The sequence below is a fragment of the Nyctereutes procyonoides genome, unplaced genomic scaffold, assembly GCF_905146905.1.
Source record: "Nyctereutes procyonoides isolate TBG_1078 unplaced genomic scaffold, NYPRO_anot_genome, whole genome shotgun sequence".
Lineage (NCBI taxonomy): Eukaryota > Metazoa > Chordata > Mammalia > Carnivora > Canidae > Nyctereutes > Nyctereutes procyonoides.
The window spans coordinates 8234601-8258440 of NW_026575130.1; the positions used below are offsets into that span (position 1 = coordinate 8234601).

Consider the following 23840-nt stretch of genomic DNA (forward strand, 5'->3'; position numbering starts at 1 on the left):
AGGCTATTTTTCCTATTTGAATTGAGAGCACAAGCTGCCAAATTTTAGGCTAGAAAAATGTTTTTTAAACTTGGAGCTACAGACAGTGCCTAAGACAGATGTGTTTTTAGGAATTTCAGAATTCTATGGGAACATTTAAATTCTGTGTTTTCATTTATAGATGGAACAAAAGATAGTCTTGCCAGATATATTTCTTTCATAATGATTCTTTAGATTCATAGCGTTTCTGAATCAGATTACTTTTTCTCAAACTGTTGGTCTGAGAATGTGAGCATGTATTCTCATGTATTCTATTGGGGTTTTATGACATTTTCTTTAAAATTCATGCATTATTAATGTTTGAGAATTATTCACTATGAGAAATATCACCTCTCTCTGACTTTTAATTTTTGCTGTATAATAAGTATCTTTATTATACTCCTCATCTTTTTTGATACAGTACTGACTACAGATGCATGAATACAATAAAGGCATGAAACATGTGACTCCCCCTACAGGCCGCCACTGAACACTTTCACAATTTCTACGTTACTACTGTCAACAGTTTTGAAAAAAATTAGCAATGGTGCCTCTCTGCTTTTGGCCCTTAACACCTTAAATCGCAAAAGAGGAACCTCTCATTCTTTGCTTCTAGAAATCCTTTTCCTTGCAAAGGCTGCTTGTCTGTGCTCTGAATTTCATCCAGTTGTATTTGAGGGACTTGAAACTAAAATAATCCCTTTTACCTTTAGAATGATTTTTTGAAGAGCCACCTCAACCTATTCATAGTGGTCATTTTTCTTCAAAGACATGAGTAGACCTGTACTGTCTGTCCTATCTTCTGTTCCAGATTGACATCAAAGTTTTAGGATGGCGGACAGAGTTAGGATTTCCAGATATAAGCCATTAGTGAAACCCTTAGAGATACTTGGGCTGTTGTCCTCTGTCTTGTTAGAGTGTTGGTCTGGATCCTGCTAATTAATCACCCGTCTTAATTTAATCAAGATCCAGACATGCCACTCCTTTCTGCCCCAATGTTATTATAGTTGAACACAATTCTATTCCCTCTTGAGCCCAGAAGGAACTGTTCTGTGGTCCCTTGTGCCATTATTCTGATAATCCCTTTCCCTAAGAAGCCTCACTCACCATAGTGGTTTGTAGGTTGGATATCAAACAATCCATTTCTTCACCGTTAAAATGAAAGGATTGAAATGTTGACAATGAGCTAAAGAGTTGGAAAAAAAATAAAATCCTAAACTTGATCTAGTTCTTTAATGAAGCTAGTGATATTCTTTATGTGGTTTCAGATTCATTTTAGAGGTATTTTCATGGTCAGAGTACCCTTTCTTCAATTTTAAGATATGCCTATTTTCTTTCAAGTATTCTGGAGCTTATTGACAATGGCATTCCCAAACTAAACCGCTGAATCAAAATAGATCCAAAAATCAAGGCCATTTGAGTGCTTCAGAGATAACCAGCCCCTAGCCCTAACTTAGCGAACACATTTTCTTGGATGCCTTTTTGTTCATTTTGGAAGTTAAATCCCTTTTCAGTCTTTTCACTCCTAGAAGACATTGCTGCTACTATTTAATTAAGAAAGATCTACCCACTTGGATTATTGAGAACTTTTCTTATTTTTAGGTCCTAAGTTCTGTTTTATAATACTCTAAGATTCTAGACTCCCTTCTGTACAGCAGAAAGAGAAGGTTCTCGTGAGAAGGAATAGTTGTTCTGTGTTCAATACCAAAACTCTATTTTCCCACCAAAATCTGCATGCCTGTAGTTTTCACTATACTTTTTTGTGGGAGGGGGGGCAGACAAAATACACATAACGTTTACCATTTCTAAGTGTACAGGATTGTGTTATTAAGAACACTTGCATTATTGCACAATCCACACCATCATGCTTCTCTAGCACTTTTTCATCTTCTCCACTGACACTACCCATAAAACACTATCACCATTCCTCCTTCACTGAACTCTTTAATAGCAAGAAGGGCTTTCTGTTTCAGCAGAAAACAATGAGCTCATTTCAGTGAATTATAGAGTTACGATCCATTAGAACAAATGAGAAGAGAACCACCAACCTGCTTTGTGTGCCAAAATCTTTGCGCGCCTACTGTTTGAATCATATTAAAACCTGCTGAGATTTGCTTTTGTTAATACTTGGAAACATCTGCTCTGAGTCTAGGTCCTTGCTCAGTTGAGCTTGTCATTGTTTTTGAAACTCTGACTCAGCAGAGCTCCAGCTAACTCTGCGAAGAGGGGCACAGCCATCTATGACAAACCACACATAGTGGGTTCCCCCGCCTCTTGGTTACTGTGAGTGCCCTGGGGATTTCTAAATGCTGATTGTCTTCTCCAAAGTGGCACAGACATCTGTACTTAACAGGGACATGGACTAGAGGTACATAGTTTAAGAGGGACACTTGGACTGCGAATACCATGTTCTCCCTGCCCACTGGCTCTTGGCCGAAAAAGGCTGAATCAAAAGTTAGAGAGACCGGGGTAAAGAAAACATGAACCAGCGGTCACTAAAATACGTGACGTGGCCGAATCGTTCAAGAGTCAAAAGTCCCACTGCTTATTGTTGATCAACATTCTTCCCATAATGCCAACCAGACCTTTGACCAAGAAAGATTGGTTGGCCAACATCAAATACACAGTCCCTATCTTTGGTTTGCATTTCTAGGTCGTTTAGTAGCTTTTGGCAGGCCTGTAAATACATATCTTGGTATGACTGGCTCATGACAAATCAAGTGCAATATTATGCAGTTTCCCCAGAAGAAAAATAATGTATAACTTCCAGGGTTGTGTGACTGATGCATCTCAGCTGCAATATTAAAAACAACAACAAACAACAAAAACAACATAGGAGGTCTTAAGAGGCCCTTCTGGAACCTCACCAGTCTCCCCTTCCCTTACCCAGTGGAAACTACTATTCCCTACATCAACAGCCTTCTTGGGGACAGTAACCTTGATATGGCATTGGAATAGTTGTCCTGAAAGGCTCTAGGGCCATTATTGAAAAATACTCCTCTTCATTACTCCACCTGCCATCCTATATGTCTGTTCCAGAAAAAAATTCTTAAAGGAACTCAAAGATCTCATGTTTTAAAGATCTTATAACATCGGGGCCCCTAGGTGGCTCAGTTGATTAAGTGTCCAACTCTTAGTTTCAGCACAGGTAATGATCTCAGGGTTGTGAGATCAAACCATATGTCAGTATCTGTGCTCAGCATGAGTCTGCTTGAGTTTCTCTTTCCCTCTCCTTCTACCCCTACCCCCCCTTACTCTTTCTCTTTCCCCCAAAATAATAAATCTTTAAAAAAAATGATGCCATGACATGTCCTTCACCTCCAGCTCCCTCATATTAAATGGAAAGGCCTAATGTGTCTCATTCATGCCCCCTCTTCGTGAGATCTGAGACCGCCTACTCAGGCCGACAGGAAAAACACAATACAAGTTTCAATACCAGCATTATAGGTTACACTTTTCATTCCAGGTTAGCCCATTCTAATAGGTGTGTCTTTTGTTCCCTATTACTCTCCTCACACTCAAATTGTTCTTTAGACAATAAAGTTTTAATGTAAGGGTGATGATTGAGGTAAAATTAAATCTAAATAATTAGAAAGGATAAGAGACTTATTTCTCTATAGCAGATAACTTAATACAATGCATGTGGATATTGTGTGGCTTATACATTTCATTCATGCTTAGAGGCTCATAAAAAATATCTTCTCAATTATGAATGACTGAATTTGTTTCATATCGTGTAATTCCTTGGACTTCTACCTTCTTTCCACTGTGAACAAAAGTAGGCTGAAATAATTGTGTCTACATTATAGTTTACTGAGCAAAGGGAGGCACAGAGTAGTAATTACACAGAAATGGTGGCTCTTTGACAGGCACACAAAAATAGCACAGTTGAACACTAAGAAGGTCTCCTGATACCAGTTGTGTCCCTGACGTACACAAGTCAGAGTTACTATCACCATCAATCATGATCAGTCTGTCTGACATTTATAGGCATAATATGTCAGGCATCTCACAAGGGGGAAAAGGAATTCAGAGGAAATTTTATAACAAACATGTTTGGAAATGCAGCAGCTGGTGGTAGCTCTCCTTTTCTGTTTTAAACAAATATGAAGTAATAATGTTTAATGATTCAGTAGAGAAACAAATAGCTCCTGCTGAATGGAATGGGGTACCACCTGTGTTATTCCAACAATGTCCATCAGAACTTTAAAACACTTCCCGAGGCCTCGCACTCCTTGACCTTTCCTAGTGCCAAATGTTTTGGGGCATCCATGAAGTATGAGGGATAAGACAAGGATAAGTACTAATTCCCTTTGTGTTTAATTAGATTTCAGAATGAGAAGAGGGGCCTGCTAGCTCTCCTTGTTGTACAGAAACGAATTAAGTGTGATTTCACCAAAGGTCCTGAAGGAGATTGGGTTTTCCCATACCTGAGAAGAACACAGAGATAGCAAAGATAATGGAGCATAAGTCCTATTTTGTCCCCCATGTCTCTTCCTTTTTTCATACTCATTAATGGAATTGTGTACATGTGTTACTTTGCTTTTTCTTCATCCATTTGTACGTAAGTGTTCTACAGTATATTTTTTTATATCCCTAAGGCTTTTTAGATACTCATTACATATAAATAGCATCTACCTACCTGAGCATAATTCTAGCTTCTATAACATAAATTTCCTACCTGAGAAATGGTGGTCTTTTTCTTCAAAAGGACATTGTTAATAAAGATTCTGGAAAGCTTTCTCACAGTTAACTTCACAAAAATGTGTCATTCTCAGTTCTTATCACTCGATTCATTGGTATGAAATACTCAGGTTACTATCTTCAGCAAATATGGTAGAAGGTGACTTTTCTTCTCTTTTTCTATTTTTGCCTTTTGTTTCAATTTCACTTTTCTGACTGCCAAGTGTCTGCCGAGGCTTCACCTTTTACAGGGCGCTCACACAGATAGGTTTTTTAGGGGTAGCTTTCACCATATACCAAAGAAAGAGACTCTAGAGCGGCCTGTGAACCTTTTGCTGGGCACTTGAATTCTAATCTGTTTCTCTTTATTGACGGATGATCTGAGAGAGGTCACTTGAGTCTTCCAGCTAATATTTCCTAAACCTTATTGTCGAGTTAGAAATCGGGTAACGTGATTGCTAATGTCCCTTCTAGATCAAAGACCGATAAGATTTTGTGTAAAGCCATCTTTCTAAAAGTCACATCTACTGTGTTTTTTCCACGGGCCAAGATGGCACACTGCTTATCTTAGTCTTCAGACAATTCCAAGCTACTGTTGTTCCCTCCATTTTACGGAAACTGGAAAACAGTGAGGATAAGTAGCTTGCCCAAGCCCACAGAGCGAGTAGACATCAGTCCAGGATTCTAAGCCAGCCCATCTCACTGTCAAGGACTAGTTCAAGCTGTCTACCTCATCGTGGAAAGATGAATTATCGTTATGTCACGGCCGAGGGGCTCACGTACGTCTTTTCCCTTCTTTGTCTTTCAGGAGATACAATATTCATTATTCTGAGGAAGCAAAAGCTGATCTTCCTGCACTGGTACCACCACATCACTGTGCTCCTGTACTCCTGGTACTCCTACAAGGACATGGTAGCCGGGGGTGGTTGGTTCATGACCATGAACTACGGCGTGCACGCCGTGATGTACTCTTACTATGCCTTGCGAGCAGCAGGCTTCCGAGTTTCCCGGAAGTTTGCCATGTTCATCACCTTGTCCCAGATCACTCAGATGCTGATGGGCTGTGTCATTAACTACCTGGTCTTCTACTGGATGCAGCATGACCAGTGTCACTCTCACTTTCAGAACATCTTCTGGTCCTCACTCATGTACCTCAGCTACCTTGTGCTCTTCTGTCACTTCTTCTTTGAGGCCTACATCGGCAAGAGGAGGAAAACAACGAAGGCTGAATAGTGTTGGAACTGAGGAGGAAGCCATAGCTCAGGGTCATCAAGAAAAACAATAGACAAAAGAAAATGGCACAAGGAATCACATATGGTGCAGCTAAAACAAAACAAAACAAAACACATGAGCAGACACAAAACCCAAGGCAGCTTAGGGATAATAAGGTTGACTTAACCCAGTAAGTTTTATGATCCTTTTTGGGTGAGGACTCACTGAGGACACCTCCGTCTCAAAGGACTGCTGCTGGGGAAACCCCATTCCCTCCTTACCTGTCAGCTCTAGGACAAAGGAGAACAAAAGTGAACCAGAGGCACAGAGAGAAAGAACTAGAAGGTAAACAAAAGCTATTAACACTATGGGGAAAACATGTACTAAGTGTTCTATTTCTCTAAGAATGAAAGAAGTTTGCCTAAGCAACTGTGCGAGCACATACCCACACAATCCTTTCTAATCTTTGTTGACACTAAGCTGGAGCCAATAGAACAGATCCAAATGGAAGAGACACAGGGTGGATATCTAGAACCATAATGCTTTTGCAAAAATTAAAGCCTTTTTAAGAGAGGTTAGTAGCTGTAGCCCCTCGTGAGAAAAGACGTCTTAATCACCTCTCGTGAAAACGGATGTAAACAATTGTATTAAAGCTAAGAGATGGACTGGTGTTTTCTCCCTTCCTAACACAGTCTCGGGCTAGCCAGTTTGCCAGCACCAAACGGGCATGATATTTTTCCAGGGTTCTCTCTGGGAGGATGGAAACAGTGCAGACCAGGTCCTAAAGGGGTGGCTCCAGCTCAGAGCATTCCTGATAATTTCACTGTAATTTCTACTCTGAAATGAGCTGTAAAGAATTTTCCTTGGTTCAGTTGCCCCAGGCTTTTGAACAGAAGAGTAAATACAAAATAGAAAAGTTAAAACTCAACCAAATGATTTGAAAATGGATTCTGTACCACCTGTAAAAAGGACCAGCCCCATACTGTTCTTGAGCTGGGAAAAGGAGAGTGGGGAAAGAAGGGAGCCAATCAATCCGACAGACACACTCTGTATACCCCCTCTCTATTTGTCTTCACATACACACTCATGACTTCCCAAATGAAACCCTGTTGTACAGTCCATATTTTCTATATTTTTGTGAATCTCAAAAAGAAATCTGCAGGGCTCTTCCTGATATTGGGTGAACACTGTGTTTCCGCATCATCTGCATTTGCTCCCCGAGCAATGCAGAGGTGTGTAAAGTGCCCTCTGCTGGTCAAGTGGAGATACTTCAACAAACGCTTCATGGCAAGTTTGGCTGGAACAGTTGACAACAAAGGGCCCCCTATAGACTTATCCTTCAAATTTTAAATGATATAAAATACTCATCATATTTTTGGCCAAATCAGAAGATCTTCTTGCTTCAAGTCAGCTTCAGAAATTTTTTTAAAAGGGACTTCTGCTCTGGAACTCAGAAAATCAATTTATTAAGAGCCATATTCTTTAAAAAAGAAAGAAAGAAAAGAAAGCTAGATAATATAATATTATCTGTAATACAGTCCTTTACAAGCCAAATAAATGTGTAAACATTCCTAGTATTTCAAAGAAGCAATTATGTAAAATTGTTCAATGTGATATGCTAGTATTCTAATTGGTTAAGTAGCTTCATGATTAGACAAACTAGATGAAACGATTAGCGGCTACACTGCATAGATTATATATGCATCACCACACATACATGCACGCGGATGTGGGGTACACTCAACTTCAAAGCCCAAATGAATAGGAACACATTTCCTGGCTAGCAGAAAAAGAAAACCGTTGTTTATCTTTCTTGCTTTATTTGAGAGTGTACAGTAAAAGGGATTTTTTTCAGATTATTTTTATATTATTTTAGCTTTAATTGTGTTGTCATTCATGAAACAGAGCTGCTCCACTTCTCTGTCAGAGATGACAAGGGCTTTCTCAGCATCTTGTTTATGTGTGGAATTTAAAAGAATAAAGTTTTATCCCATTCTGTGTGAATGGTTTGAACGATGAACAAAGAATCCATGCAAACCAGGTCATGACTGATAGACCCCAGGGTGGGGGTGGGGCTTTGCAGGGATGGGAAATTGTCACATCCGTGTTAAACTTTTTGGACAGTCTGTGATGTCTTGACATTGGTTCATAGATGTGAAGCAATTGATGGAGGGATGTGTTGTGATTATTAGGGCAAAAACTGACACAAGCTAAAAAGATAAATACTGCTATACCAACTACTAGGTTCTTAGGATGCAAATAATGTTTTTGAGCTTTGAAAAGACAGATACTGTGCAATAAGCTTTTTTTCTTATATAAGAAAATGAGCAGAATAATTCCAATGAGGAAAAGGCCAAATAACAGCTGACTTGAGTTTAATTGAAGGACCAGTTCAAGCTTATCTGGTTAATTTAATTTAATCACTGAATCCATTGATTAATCATTGATCCTTTAATGTGGTTAGAATAAGAGGAAATGAGCATAGACCTTAAATAGACTCTAAATAATGCTTCCAAAGCACTTTTATCTTGATACAGATTCATACTTATGTTCATCTGTGAGAGAACTCAGAATTTTTGTTTACAAGTTGAATGTCTAATAAATAGTTTTTAAATTGGCTACATATATTTAAAGGCTTTTCCAACCTTTCTCATGGGAGGAGAGAAAAACACTTTAAAAAATTCTGGTATTACAGGTTTAATACAGTGTTTTTAACATCTCAGCTTAATTGCTTAATTAGTTATATGAAGATAGGAGGCTGGAGCACTAGCCCATGGCAAATCTCAATCCTACCAGAGACTTGACTGCCACATAGATAATCCTACTGTCAGTTAACATTCCAGAAAAACTTGGGCAGGCAAGTTTTTAGAACTGCCCCCACTATGCTGCAGTAGATTATCTTTCTGTTGGAGATTTTCTACTGCATTTCAATCCCATTATGGTGAAAACATTTCTGGATTGAAAAAAATATATATAAGTGCATGCAATTTGATCTGAGTATCAACCCAAGTCTAGGAATTTGCAATGAAAAACATTCTAATGAAAAATGCTCTATTCATAGAACCAAAGGTTTTATCTGGGCCTTCTAGTTTTGCTAATGAAAAAAGAGTAACTACAACGTTATTTAAATCCATGCTAGGCCAAAGTGCCAAATTAAAATCATGTATTGAGGTTTTTATTCCAGATCATTTATTCTCCTCCTTCTAATCACACTCTACAATAAAAATTAGGGGGGAGGGATAATACACACATATATCTTGCTTCAGGGGAAAGGAAGGATTGATTAGATCCCTCTCACTTCCTCACCTCTCTGCTAATGTAGCTCAGGACTGAGTCAGAAACTGCATTTGAGTCGGGGTTTTGCAGAACTGAATGGAAGAACACTTCTGGGAAAGAGATCTACAGAAATTAAAAAAAAAAAATCAGATGTGGTATCTTTATGATAAAACCTGTCACATCAAAGAAACAAAGCACCTGGAGTCCACTACATGGAGTAGAATGCTCCAGAGAAGTCTGGCCTCGTTCCCAGACTGCTAAATTACCTGGGAGAGACAACATGCTCAGGTTACTATCTTTTCTTTATCCTGATAAAACAGCCTCCCCTCAGAGACTATGTGTCGTACAGCTGTCCGCTCCAGCACATTCTGAGGACTTCTTCTCCCCCTCAGAGTTGTTGGATTGGCCACGTGCTGATTCAAGAGAGCTGTTAATAGAATAGAGAAGATCCAGTAGATTTTGCCTCCCAGAGCTCAGCGCTCTAAGTTGTGTGTGGATGGTCCATGCCTGTCTCCTTTAGACACTTACTTCCCTGAAAAAGTTTCCATCCCCGGAGTGTAATTGTGTAAAAATTTCATGATGAAAGCCCAGAACTTTCCAGCAGTCCAGTCTTTGTTTCCAATGATACTTTGCTATCAATTCAGGATGATAGAGCCTATGTTTGTGTTGTGAGCCACTGTCTCCTGTAGCTGTCTTAAGTCTTTCTCTGTTTTGTATACAAGGTCTGATTCTTTGGCCCCAGACCCATTACCATCATGAAGAGATTTTGCTATCAGCCCACAGGGTTTGGCCTGTAGTACATAACACACTAAAGTGAGAGCTAATAAAGCAACGGTTCGCTCTTTCGTGCCAACCATCAGTATGAAGTGTTAGGTCCCAGTTTTTCGATAAACCAACAGCTTCTGTCTGCTGGTACCCAACACTTAAGTAAAACAAGTGTCAGGGCATTTTTCTGAATGCCAGTTGTGACAGACTCCTGATTATAAACCTCCTCCTGCCATGTGGCAGAATCTATAGCTAAAGAAACCAGTTAAGAACACCTGCACCGAATATCAAAGAATATTCACAAGCCTGTTGAATTATTCTTCTCGTCCTCAGATACTTTGAAAATTCAGGGCTCACAGAGGAGGGGAAAAAAAATCCCCAGGCTTCCCTTCCTCCAGAATTATACTTTGAAAAAAGCAGAACAGAAGTTGTTCTAACAACAGAAGAGACCATGGGAGCACACTCGTGTGGGTTTGAGAATATCTTAAGAAGGGCATTTGGATCTCCTGTTGGGCAGACAAAAATCTTGCAGTCAGGTATACTTAAGTGGAACTGCAAACCCAAACTACACTCTAGTCAACTTTTTCTGAAACAACTGGTTAAATGAAAGAGACTGGTCCCATATGTCAGGGTCAAGCCATAACTGCAACCCATTTAGGCCAGGATTGCGGGGTCCTGACTCACGTTGGTATTTAAACACTGCTATTTTCCCAACGCTTGGCAGCACTTGAGACTTCTCTCAGTGGGCAAGGATCAAAAACTCTCCAGAAGTAGCCTAATAGTGGTCCCCAGGCACATCATTTTCAGACAGATCTGACTGTCTGGGCACGTTCAGGTCGGAGGTTGCTTGCTGCTAACTTGAAAACAAACTGGGAGCTTCAGCCTCTTCCAGGGCCCAGAGCCCATAGTCAGACGTTCACCCATAGAAGCCTCATAGAGCAAATCACAGCAATGTTGGAATTGTTATTTTCAAGTGCTTATTTCACGACATTCAAAGAAATATTTTTTCTTGGTATATTAAAATTAAAAATAAAATCGTAACTTTTGATTTAAAAACCAAACAATGTGTCTGGTTTCTTTGATCTCTTGCTCTGGGCAGTTGAGAAGGGGCAGGCATCCTGGAGCACTACGGGCTACTCCAAAGTTTCAGGTCGTTCCACACTTAACACCAATCTGCTCCTGGGATGTAGTGGGTCACTTCAGTTGTCGAGAACACAGAGTCCTTGAACACCGCTGATGGAAATCTCACAAGGTGCCTAGCCCTTCGGTGGTGCTTCACAGACTGAACACGGAACAACTTAAGTGCTTTCCAGACTTTACTAGCTCACGGAAGCAGTCCTCCCTCACAGGGCAGACAGTCCAAGTCAGATCCCTCATTTTACAGACGAGGAAAATTTTCCTGGTAGATCGAATGTCACAGAAGTAGAAGGAATGGAATTCTAACATCTTTTTTTATCTTAACCTCAACTTCATTGTTGCCCCTCAAATCTTTTGAAAGAAATAGAGTATACATGAATTAAATTCCAGTGCTCAGCATTGAAGTAGGAGGCAATTTGCCATGTCATTGGAAAAAGGGTTTCAGGACAAAATGTATGTGGCAGAAAAGATTTCGAAAGCACAGCACCTCTTTCCTAGAAAGGCACATTACCTGCACACCCACGGGCTAATTGACAAGGGTAGTGCCGCACATCTACTCTGATCCCAAAATTTGACCTTCAACTTCTGATGGATGTTCTTGTATGTTTTAGCGTATACTCTCTAGGTTAAACATTTTATAGCATTCCTTGTGGTTTGGGGAGCATCTATACAATGTGTATAACAGCAAGGGTTTTACAGCATCTGAATTTAAAACCAAGAACCTGTCATTTGGGGATATTCTCCATAGCCAAATTACAATGAACATGCCTCTTTTCACATCAACTCAGAGTAAATAAAGACGGAACGTTCTATTCCTTTTACAACCAACTTCATGTATGTTCTTAACTCAGGACAAAATGGGGGAGGAGTAACCCCATGCTACACACAAAGTATTTTCATTAACTTCACTAAAAGAGAGAAAAGTAGAAGCAATGGAAGAAGTGTCTCTGGTTTTGATAGCACTCTCAGAAACCCACTACAAATGGCTGCACCATCACGTTTTTTTTTTACCATCACATTTCTGATAAAAATACAGTCTGATATAATGAGAGCTCCAGAAATTAATAAAGCAAGCTTTAAAACATACAAGCATTTTATATCACTACCTAGCTAGCAAAAAGGCTGCACTTAATGTAATTTCAAAACCAGGGAATTTACTACACCAGTCATCCTAGAAATGAAAAACCTGATTGGGATCAGAATACCAATATTTCAGCAACATGAGCACTCTTGGCTTTTTTTTTTTTCTTTTTCAAAATGAATGAGATTAATTGGAGTCCGTGAATGCCCTAAATCAGTGGTCAGGACAGTTAAAATAACTCTAAGAGCTCCCCACTGGTCAGTCCATAGCTGATTAATCTCCAGGCCTGGTAGATCTGGGGCAGGATCTCTGTTACTGTCCAGTCCCTCTCCTGAGACTACAGGGAGGCCTGCTGAGAAGCAGTGGGGATCAGGGGCATGGGCACAGCAGGGGGATGGGGTGGGCCACACTGGCCGCATCCCGCACACACGCACACAGCTGGATACTCACACATATACAGGATCGCTTGTGCTCTCTGCCTCAGTCCATGCTGTTCTGAAACACCATGTCACTCACTCATAAAGGACTCCAGGCAAGAAAAGAAGCTCTGGGTCAGGAAAAGATCAGATCCCACTGATGTAAAGAGACTGTTATCTAAGTCACTATCCCATTTTGTGCTGTGATCTTTTACATTTTCTCCTGCTTCTCGTTCGACCTCTACATAATAATTGAAGGAAGTAACCTTTGGTATTTCACCTTATTTATATATGCATTATAGAAGATGTATTTATATGGAAAAGATCATTCACAAACTCGTTATGAAAACAGCGCTACAGTCTAAGGGTTAAACGCATGTGAAGGCCCCTCCTGACACCACTGCCCCGACCCTACCCACCACCCCTACGATCTCACTACTGGATTCTGCAATCTTTGGTATTTTCAGGCCTCCAGGGTGAAAACCCTGGGCTCCACCCTGGGCTTTCATACACAGCCTCGTTTTCTACCGACTACACTAATTCCTTTCATACTGGAGGGAAGAACTGCCCCCCTGGGTGTTGCTCTGCTATGTTTTATTTATGAAAACTCTGATGGGTGTTTCTTAAGGCAGCCAATATCTCTCTACAAAGAGAAGGCAAACAGTGTTCACTCTTCCTGCATTCTCCACGGCTCACAGTTACATGGGAATTACTGTAAAATTCCAGAGCAGTTTTGTAAAACGAGCACTTCGTCTCCACATTAGCAGCAGTTCTAAATTTCGATGTATGCTTAGAATAATCAAATCAATACAACATAAATAAACTTCCTGAGTTCCCAAATGGACTTAGGCAGCCATGCCAGCTCATTTGTTCATTTACCTGTAACTTGAATTTCCCTTGGACCCACCAGCCAGGAGAGACAAATTGTTTGCTAGTTTGTAGCTTCTCCTGATGCAGGACCTCTGACTTCCTGCCAAGTCCCTTGCATCTAATTCTGGAACTTGCCAAGAGGAGTCTCATAGCCTCTGTCAGGCGTTTCCACCTCACCTTCTTCCCTCCCTCCCGTTTCCACACAGCTCAGCTGCTACTGTTTCTGTCTGCTGGGCTCTGAAAGCTTGCTTGATGCACAACAGGCTCAGCAGTTCTCAGCAGGCACCCACCACCCCTCAGGAGAGTAGAGTGCCCTCTGCTCTGCCTTGGGGCAAGACACCTCTTTCCTCTCAGTCACATGGCCCATGTGAGAAAGTTGGCCCCTTCTCTCCTCCGGGACCTGACACGCCTCCAGGGGGGCACCGGGGGAACAGCCATCAGAATGTCTTTTCCTCCTCCACATGGGCAAACCTTTCCCCTGGCTTGAGCCCCATGAACCTGATTTCTTTCTCCACTTGGGTAAGTACTGTCCCTGGAGAGTGCATAGCCCTGTGTAAATGGACCCTGTGGCCCTCGCATCTGCTCCCCAGACTTGCCCACGCTTATCCAAGCTTAGCAGAGGACACAGGTAGAGTTTCCTTTTCAAGAAGCTCCCCAACTCTCCTGCAGACTGTTACCTGCCCGCACCCATAGGTCCAGACATCTCTGTGACTCACTTAAACTCAACCCAGGCACCCTGCCACCTGCACAAATAAATAATGAAATGCATACATAGTTAAAACAATCTTTTTCTTTCCGGTAAAAATTGGTTTTGGAATTAAACAGGCAAGCTGCTGGAAGTCACTAATAATGTCTTAGAACTCCTGTGTTTATTTCTGGCTGACCGCCTTACCATGCGTCCGTTTCCCCTGCCTCAGAGTACAGGTTAGGGTACTTGCATTTTCTTCTCTAGGCACTGTGCTTTTCATCACAGTAATTCAAGGATGAGTGACTCGTGGACTATTTAAAGTCAGTCATCTTCAATAAATAGATTGTAAGCTCTACAGGACAGGAATCGAGTTTGCCTGCTATCTTTTGCAAGGCCAAAATTTTATCAGAAGGATAAATAAATGTTAGTACATAGTCGTGGCCGTTACCTGTATCGTTTTAGAGCTCTCACTTTTCTCTCATACTGTGTGTTTAGTGTGTATGTTTATAAATGCGTGTGTTGGCATATATTGGGAAAGTCCTCATACTCTATCATTGTATACTTATGAATGGGCTGAACTGTATTTTCAGCTCTTAGATTATTTGCTTGTTTACTTCATATTTACTCATTCTACTGGAAATGTTAAAATTTCATGTAATATAGCAGTTGTGATTAGCAAAAATTCTTGTCAGGACTCCAGAGCCTAGGCTCTGGAATTCAACTGCTTTGCTTTGCCATCTGCTTGGGGGTATTTATTTAGCAATCCTACCTCTTTTCTTCATCTGGGCAAGATTTAAACATGTGAATTAATAGCACCTACTGCACATAGTAATCAGGAGGATTAAATGAGATAATCCCTGTAAAGCACAAGCCTAGTCCTTGGTATGAAGTAATTGCTTAGTAAATGTTAGCTAATATTACCACTATTGCTAATGTTATTTCTTACTCTCTCTTTTCTGGGTGATGTATACATGAGTTTCTCTTTATTCTTCATGATGACCCTTGAGAAATTTGCCTATAGAACTTCACTATCTTCTTATTTTTATTTATTTATTTTTAAGTAATCTCTACACCCAGTGTGGGGCTCAAACTCACAATCCTGAGATTGAGATCAAGAGTCCCAAGCTCTTCCAACTGAGCCACCCAGGTGCCCCCGTTTATTGCCACATTATAATACAGTCTATAAACAAAGAAAGTATCTTTTAAGGCTAAAAGAGAATGAGATGTGAGGCAATTTATTTCCACTAGAGCAAATGTAAAGTTCTTTCTAACATTTTTGTTTCCTTTGGTATTCATTCATGATTAGCCAAAACCCTTGAGAGGAAAATATCTTTCACCTAAGAATCCACTGTTTGGGACCAAATATTATTGTAACCTGTCCTAAAAGATCATTTTTCACCAAAGCATGAATATTGTAATAAAAAAATTCTTATGGAGATAGAGATGAGTCCCTGCACTTCATAGCTTAAACATCATTTTTTGGCGCTAATACATTTTGAAATTGCCAGGACTAATAATACAACACAGACATCTAAATTTAAACATCTTAATGAAAATAGTGTGGCCTATTTGTTTTTTGGCTCTGATAGGCAAGTCTGTCAAGAACATGTCCCTTGTTGGGAAGTTTCCTAGTAAAAGAAACTTAACTCCAGGAACACAGACAACTCGGAACTGACGATTATATTCAAAATATCCTAAAACTCGGGATGCCTGGGTGGCTCAGCAGTTTAGCGTGATCCTGGAGTCCCGGGATTGAGCCCCACATCGGGCTCCCTGCATGGAGCCTGCTTCTCCCTCTGCCTGTGTCTCTGCCTCGCTCTCTCTCCGTCTCTCATAAATAAATAAATAAAATCTTTTTTAAAAAGTCCTAAAACATATAAAATTCTAAGCTGATTAAATATGTACTTGTCATTCAAAAGAAGCAAATGAAATATTAATCTCTAAGCATCATTCAATGTAGACTGATTCACTTACCTTTAAGCTCACAAATAAACTTTTAATTTGGAAATGTCTTTAGTGAGTTGTGAGGAGAACTGTATGAATCTTCAGAAGCTGCACTGGTGCTGAGGAAGGAAACCCATTTGCTTGTTTGTCCATTCCAACCAACTAGATGGACTGCATTTTGAAGTGTAGGTTATAGATTTTGCTTTAACTATGGGACTTATGTAAACCTCATTAAATTGAGGTATAATGCCACTAAAAGGGGTTCTCTTTGTCTAGAATTTTGGTGTACTTTCTGTATTACTTTGCAATTATGTTACAGTGACTGCATTTAACTAAAGTGGCGTGGTTCTTTCAAAATTGCAATTCCTCTCAGTGGATTTATCAAATGTCCAGCCCTGAAACTAGAATAAAGCCAGTATCCTCAATAAATAGAGTCTTAGAGGCTGTTTCTCTCTCCTTTTCTTCCTTTTATTACATATAGGTTGTTTCTCAAGAAACATCCTTATTATATCCGAAAAGCTATTTTAGTTCTTCCAAAAATGTCCCACATTTACATATATATGTACATTTTAAGAAACAACTTGAAGTTTTTCTATATTCTGAACTGTTCCTCAGGGCTTAATTCATAGGTAATTTTATTGCATCTAACTACTGATTAAACCTTTCATCATGAGAACTTTTAAACATACATCAAAGTAAAGAGAATAGTATAATGAGCCCTATATTCCTACAATCTAGATTTAACATTTACTAACATTTTGCTATATTTACCATGTTTGTTTTAAAGCAAATCCCAGGCATTACAATATCTTATTCTTACATACTTCAAGAAGCATTTCTTTTTTAAAAAAGACATGTTTCTTACATAACCCCAGTATTGATATTATGACACCTAACAAAATTAACCATTTGTTATTACCATCTAATGGCCATTTTTCAAATTTTCCTAGTTATCTCCAAAATGTCTTTTTACAGATAGTTCCTCCTACTTTTTTTTTCCATGCCAAGTGTTTTATTAGGAAAACAGGGCCAATGGTCTTATGAAATGTCCCACATTCTGGATTCTCTGATTTTTAGCTTGTGGTGTCATTTAACTTATTTCTCTGTCCTTAGTATTGCCTATAAATAAGAAAGAAGATCTTAAAGTTTCATTATACTCAAGCCTAAGATTTTCAGCAAGAACATCTTAGGAGGCATGATGTATTTGTAAAGGAGGCATACAATGTCTGGATGCCTCACTTCTAGAGAGTCTCAGATCATCCAGGTGGCTCAAATGGCAATCTGCCCCCATTCTGTAACATCAACCCCCTGCCCCAATCCCAGTATATGTTGTAGACTGGCACTTAGAAATCTTTCAAATGTCCAGTTCTCTATAAAGCTTTTCATTTAATCCTTTTGCCATCCATTCTGATAATAGTTGCCTGAATCCTTTATTTTATTAAGGGATTAAAAATTGAGATGTTATCATTTTATTTTGTCCACATTAACTAAAATTCTTTTGCTTAGTTGAAAAGCATTCTTCATCAACTCAGGCCATTTGGGCATCCTAAAATAAAATTTATGTAGGGAACTATATAGATAGGCAGGATTTCTTTTCTTTTCTTTCTTTTTTTTTTTTTTTTTTTTTAAACTTCTTTCCTTAAATGGCCATTTCCAGAGTACCGGTTTGGTGCACCAACTACCTCTGATAGTGACAAATGAGTTTTGAGATTTTTTTTTTCCTTTCACTCCCTTCTTTTTCTCATTATCTTTATGAACTCAGAGATTTTTATATATTCAATATGTTTCAAGCATTGTAGTCATTTTTCTTTTTTTGGCTGCTCAGGTTATCCCATTTTGGGTCAGTGGGAGCCCTTTAGAAAAATGGCTACTTTATCTTTTTGTCCTGACCTCAGAAGTCTGATAGCTTGCTTTCGTTTTTGGCACAACAGAATGTTTCTGTTAGTGGGGAAAAGTACTAATTTTTTCTACTCTAAGATATTTATATTTCACAATGAATCTGAATTTAACTACATTGTCAGGTTGAAAATCAACTTATTTTAAAGACTAAAAATGCACTTGTGTGCTGCTCACAAAAGACATTTTAATTAATATAATAACCAGGCACACACAAGTAAGACTATCAAAGCACTTTCAGCATTTCCTCACCGGTTCTGCAATATTCCTATTAAGTTGGAACAAGACCATTTATCCCCATCTAACAAGGTGAGCTAAATAAAAAGGTAGAAATTTAATTGTACAGAATGTGAGATGCATGTAAACTAAGGCATCAGTCGTATTCTCTCACTATTAACAGAAAGCTAGTCAACACTTTAAAGAAATTGTACAAATTATTCCAAAAAGTATTATGCAAATGAGACTGGCAGTTATTTAATTAACTCCTTGTTAAGCCATTTAAAAGAAGTGTTTTGACCATAATTTAAAATATGAATTCCATATAAAAAACAGGTAAAGGTTGACCAGAGATGCAATGTCCTGATTAGAACATTCATTTATTTGTGCAGTCAGTAAATATTTCTGTGCCTCGAAATATTTACTAAATGACACTAAAGGTTAGTCCAGGTAGCTATGATATTTTAAATTAATTCCTAGAGATAGGACACTTTATCTGCAACTTTAAACCAATCACAATCAAACTATTTCACAATGGTCAAAGGCAGGATTAGAGTATCGTGATGTATTTTAAAGACAGACATATGAAGAAGAAATTGGCCTAATTTCCCAAGATATCAAATCCCGGAGGTCTTCAGCCTTGGCAATTGATAGTCCTTTGTTTTTCACTGTGGTTGGGTTAGGGTTTCAAGCCATAAATCTAGTTTATTCTCATTTTGGTTGCCAACTTGTCATTATCGTCACTCCAACTGGCCCCAGCCACCTCATTGTCAGGCATCCTTTGTATCAAAGAGTAAGCTTGAGCCAAATGTATTCTTCCTCAGAGGACTCTTCATGGCTGAATAGCCCAGGTGACTTCCAATAGGTGGATTTGCCATTCAATTTTACCTTCTTGTCAGCAAACGCCTTGTCATCAGGGCTGTTACATTTCACTCTGATTTTTTAAGTGTTGCCTGATGGCCTGCTTCAGTTTACAGGGCACCACTGTGGAAAGAGCTCTGTTCTAGCAAGTGAACATTCTAGGCTGCTTCTAAGCATGTGATCTTGTGCAAGTTACCGACCTTCGGTGACCATTGGTTTTCTCAACTCCAGATGATCTGTGAAGGTCATAATGAGTCCAGGTTTTTCCCCAAATAAATTAAATACTCCTCTCCATAAACATCCTAGAAATCCACATTGGCCAAGGGAAACATGCTGAATGTCAGATGTAGGCTATCTTCCTCATTTGCATCACTGTGCTTTGGTTTTTTTCAGCTAGTACAAACTCACTAAAATTAAATCAAGAATTTAGGAAAACTGACCAAAAAACAAGAATCGAGGACTTAGAAACATCATCAACAACTTGATTTTTTTAAAAGATGGGCTGCCAAATGGAATTGACTAAATTCATCAGAAAATAACCCATTCCTTGTTCAACTTTTTTGCAGGGATGTGGCCTTGCTTCAAAGTAACTTGAACATTGTAAGCCTATAGCTTCCTTCTTTTAGTTGTGGCTATACCCTTGGAGGCTGTATAGCAAAATAGTAAAGAACATGTGCTCTAGAGTCAAACTTTAAACCTAAGTTTAAATTTTACCCTATTACTAACCAGCTGAGAAACCGTGGGCAAGTTACTTACCTCTCTTTGCCTCAATTTCCTTATCTATGATAAGTAGGTAGGAATAGTATCTCCTTCATAAGTAAATACATTAAAGTTCTTAAACAGTGCCTGCTATATCCTGAGTCATCAATAAATGTTAGGAAGCATGCAGCAAGCCAAGCCACCATTCCTGACCAAAAAAACAGAATTTTTATTTCTTTCAACATACCACCATCATCCTTCATCACCTACCTCCAAAAGCTCACAAGTCACTACATTGTTTTACAGATCATACAACACCTTCAGGAACAGTTAAATTTTCAAGGCAGTTCAATAGAGAAACCATAACTTCCAAATATTTCTAGAACACTTTCTTCAGGTTAATACCTACCCAGTTGCAAATCAATCAAACCAATGTTGGGCCATTATTGCTCTCCTGAGAGCTACTCAAAAATTCTGTCTCCTGGCAAGGAAACAATCCACCTCTTTGGCACTTTTTTCCTGAAAGGTCATATCTACTTGTCTTAGAAATGTCTGCAAATACTGAAATGTGTAAGTTTTTCCCTTTTAACACGATACTTCAGCCCACCACTCCTATACCGCAGGCCTCAGCAGCTTTGACTCCAAATTCATAGCCATTAACTTGCACAAAGATCGATCGAGCACTTCCTTTCCCTATGATTGTTCTAATGGTTATACTATTTTCATAAGAAAAATTTATGAATAGGTTTTACAAAATGCAAAATTTCCCCCAAATTCCTTCACGTATGCTGAATGTGGGAAGAAAATTAGAGTCACTTTCAGAAAAGTTCTTTTATCTTGAAACCATAAGAACATGCCTGAGGATTATTTGCCTGTAAATTATAAACAGATTCATGTTGATGACTCTGGAAGTTTCCCAGCAGCTTTCAGCAAAATAATTTCTCAGGTCCTTACATGAAATGATTGAGGCAAAAAATGGATTTTTTTTTTACACAAAAGGCTAATTAACTCTTGTTCACATATTAAAGCCTGTATTTTTGTGAATAAATAATGTGATACTGTATTCTTTTTAGCCAGTCATAAGCAGGAGACAGTAGATTAATTCATCAACTTGGAAATCTTTGCTTGGCTTACAGCTGACCAAAATTAAAAAGGAAAAAAAAAAAAAAAGGACAGAGTTGCGCTTTTTTTTTTTTTTTTTTTTTTTAACCTCAGAAACCAATAGTCAGATATTCTTAGGAAAACAGCGTATGGGGGATGTGTAAGGAGGCCTTGTGGGAAATTACTCCAACGATCCTTCTTTTTAAAAAAGATTTTATTTATTTATTTGAGAGAGAGATGGTTTGAGAGAGAGCACAAGCGTGAGGGGAACGGGGAGAAGGAGAAGCAAACTCCATGCTGAGCTGCACACGAGGCTCAATCCCATAACCCTGAGATCATGACCTGAGCCCAAATCAAGAGTTGGCCACCCAACCAGCTGAGCCACTCAGGCGCGCCTCCAAAGATCCTTCTTATTAACACTCTGTTTATTAAATTCCTTTGCTATTCCTGTTAAAATTAAAAGGCTTTTCCACTTAGACACTGTTTAATATTAAGGAAAACATAACCTTTGTTGAAGGAAAAATGACAGCATCATTTCACACAATCATTAAAGGGAACTTTTCTCTAGTTGAAAAGCTACCAAGGGCTCCCCCATAATACTATCCATCATGATAATGACAGTGATGGCCACAGTGGAGCTGGTTGGTGTCCTACTCTCTTTTGCACCTGAAGCACTCATATCCCAGCTGCTGCGTGTTGGCTGAGTTCTAAAATTGTCAAAGAGGACAATTTAAATGTTACAAACACTTCATGGAGAGTCTCCATGTGGAGAACCGCAAAATGGGCCTAAAAGCGGGAAGCTCTTGTGAACAGGAATAAAGGGAAAACTGATGACAATGAAGTTAGAAGGTTCTATAGGGAGAGTTCTCAGGCCCCAGTGCTTGTCATCAATTGAAGACCCAAAGGGAAGAGACATATCTTGCACAGGGACACTACTTTTCTGTCCCAGCTGGTGGGAGGAAGCACAGCCCAGCCAATGACATGATTATAATTCAACCAATGAAAATCCTTGATACTTCCAGCTTCCAGTTTACTCTAATGGACTTTTCCTTTATAATAGCCATCTCAACTTCTCACTTTCCTTTATAAAAGAGCATTTCTCTCCTTTGTTCTCTGGAATTGCCTATGACGTTGCTGTAGTTTGCTTGTCCTGGATTGCAATTCTCTGCTATTCAGGAATAAATTCATCTTTTGCTGGTAAAATAACTGGCAATTTTATTTTGATTTATTTTTATTATTTATTTATTTCTGTATTTCTGTATTTATTTATTGAGAATGAGAGAGAGAAAGTGCATGCGTGTGAGGAGGGTGGGGGTTGGGGGGCAGAGGTAGAGAAAATCGTAAACAAGCACCATGCCTAGCCCAGTGCAGAGCCCCACTCGGGGCTCAATCTCATGACCCTGAGATCATGATCTGGGCCGAAATCAAGAGTTGGATGCTTAACTGACTGAGCCACCCAGTCGCCTCATGGGAGTTTTATTTTTTAAGATTGACATTACTTAGTGGCCTGCACAGGGATCCAGAGAAGGCCCCCAAATGACTTTCTGGCTGGTGAACAAATAGGTGCCAGTGCCCACCAAGCTGAAGGGTCTTACTGCTTTCTGGACAACCCTAGGGTTTGAGGGTAAGTTTTCTCCTGGATTTCAGCCTCCATGCTTTGTGTCTGGGTTCTCCAGGCTTTATTCAGGATCTGTTCTAAGGCCTTGGTTTTTGTTTTTATCTCCAAGAGTACACATTTAGTCTTCGGTTTGAGTCCTGTTTGGAACAGGGCTCTTCTACTGAAATTGTGCTAGCCTTCGGTCTGACTCCTTTTTGATCCAGACTGTTTCTGCCAGAACTGTGACACCTGGAACTGTGTAGGCCTTTTGTCTGATTCCTTTAGTGGATCAGACTGTTTTTAGGAAGAGCTGTGCCTGTTGGAATTGCATAGCCTTTGGTCCTAGTCCTGCTAGGATCAGACTGTTCCTACTGGAACTGTGCTAGCTTTTGGTCCGATTCCTTCTCCAGCCAGACTGTTCCTGAAAAACCTCTAATAAAGGGGATCCCAGTCATTATAATGTTTTGTGGGTGCCCCCTTACTGGGACTCTGGCTAGCTTTGTTTAAAAACCATGACCCCTCCTCAGGCATATTTATAACTAAGTGGACTGACTTAGCCAAAAGTAACTTAGAATTTCAATGGTCATTATGGAGAACTTTGGATCTCCCCAAACTGGTGTTACTCAAAATTAAATTAGAAAGCCATGGCTCCTTAAAAGAAAAAGAAAACGCAGGGGGAGAAAAAAACGAGCTCAGGCCCCACCTCTGGTACCAGTTTCTTCTGTTATTTCTGTTGAACTTACCTTCTCCTTGAAATCTTTCCCCACTCCCTCCTCTCTTGAACCTATTAAAATCTGCCTCTTTATTTTCTTTAATTTAAATTCAATTTGCCAACATATCGTATAACACCCAGTGCTCATCTCATCAAGTGCCCTCCTTAGTGCCCATCACCCAATTGCCCCATCCCTCCACTCATTTCCCCTTCAGCAACCTTCAGGTTGTTTCCCAGAGTTAGGAGTCTTTTATGGTTTGTCTTCCTCTCTAATTTTTCCCCACCTAGTTTCCCTCCTTTCCCTTATAGTCGCTTTCACTATTTCTTATATTCCACATATGAGTGAGGCCATATGATAATTGTCTTTCTCCAGTTGACTTATTTCACTTAGCATAATACCCTCCAGTTCCATCCACGTTGAAGCAAATGGTAGGTATTCATCCCTTCTGATGGCTAATATTCCATTGTGTATATATATACAATATATAGTATATATATATTGTATATATACACACACTACATCTTTATCCATTCATCTGTCGAAGGGTATCACGGCTCCTTCCACAGTTTGGCTATTGTGGACATCACTGCTATGAACATTGGGGTGCAGGTGTCCCGGAGTTTCACTACATCTCTATCTTTGGGGTAAATACCCAGTAGTGCAATTG

The 23840-nt window shown here is 39.5% G+C and overlaps 1 protein-coding gene across 2 annotated transcripts in view; it reads left to right on the forward strand.

Annotated features, from left to right (window-relative positions):
* ELOVL6 (ELOVL fatty acid elongase 6) overlaps positions 1 to 7917 on the forward strand; it is a 136172-nt gene extending 128255 nt beyond the window's left edge. For both annotated transcript variants that reach the window (XM_055342368.1, XM_055342367.1), the window contains exon 5: positions 5510 to 7917. In XM_055342368.1, the coding sequence (XP_055198343.1) occupies positions 5510 to 5934 (425 nt within the window). In that variant the 3' untranslated portion in view covers positions 5935 to 7917. The remainder of the gene's footprint in view (positions 1 to 5509) is intronic.
* Positions 7918 to 23840: the final 15923 nt, after the last annotated feature.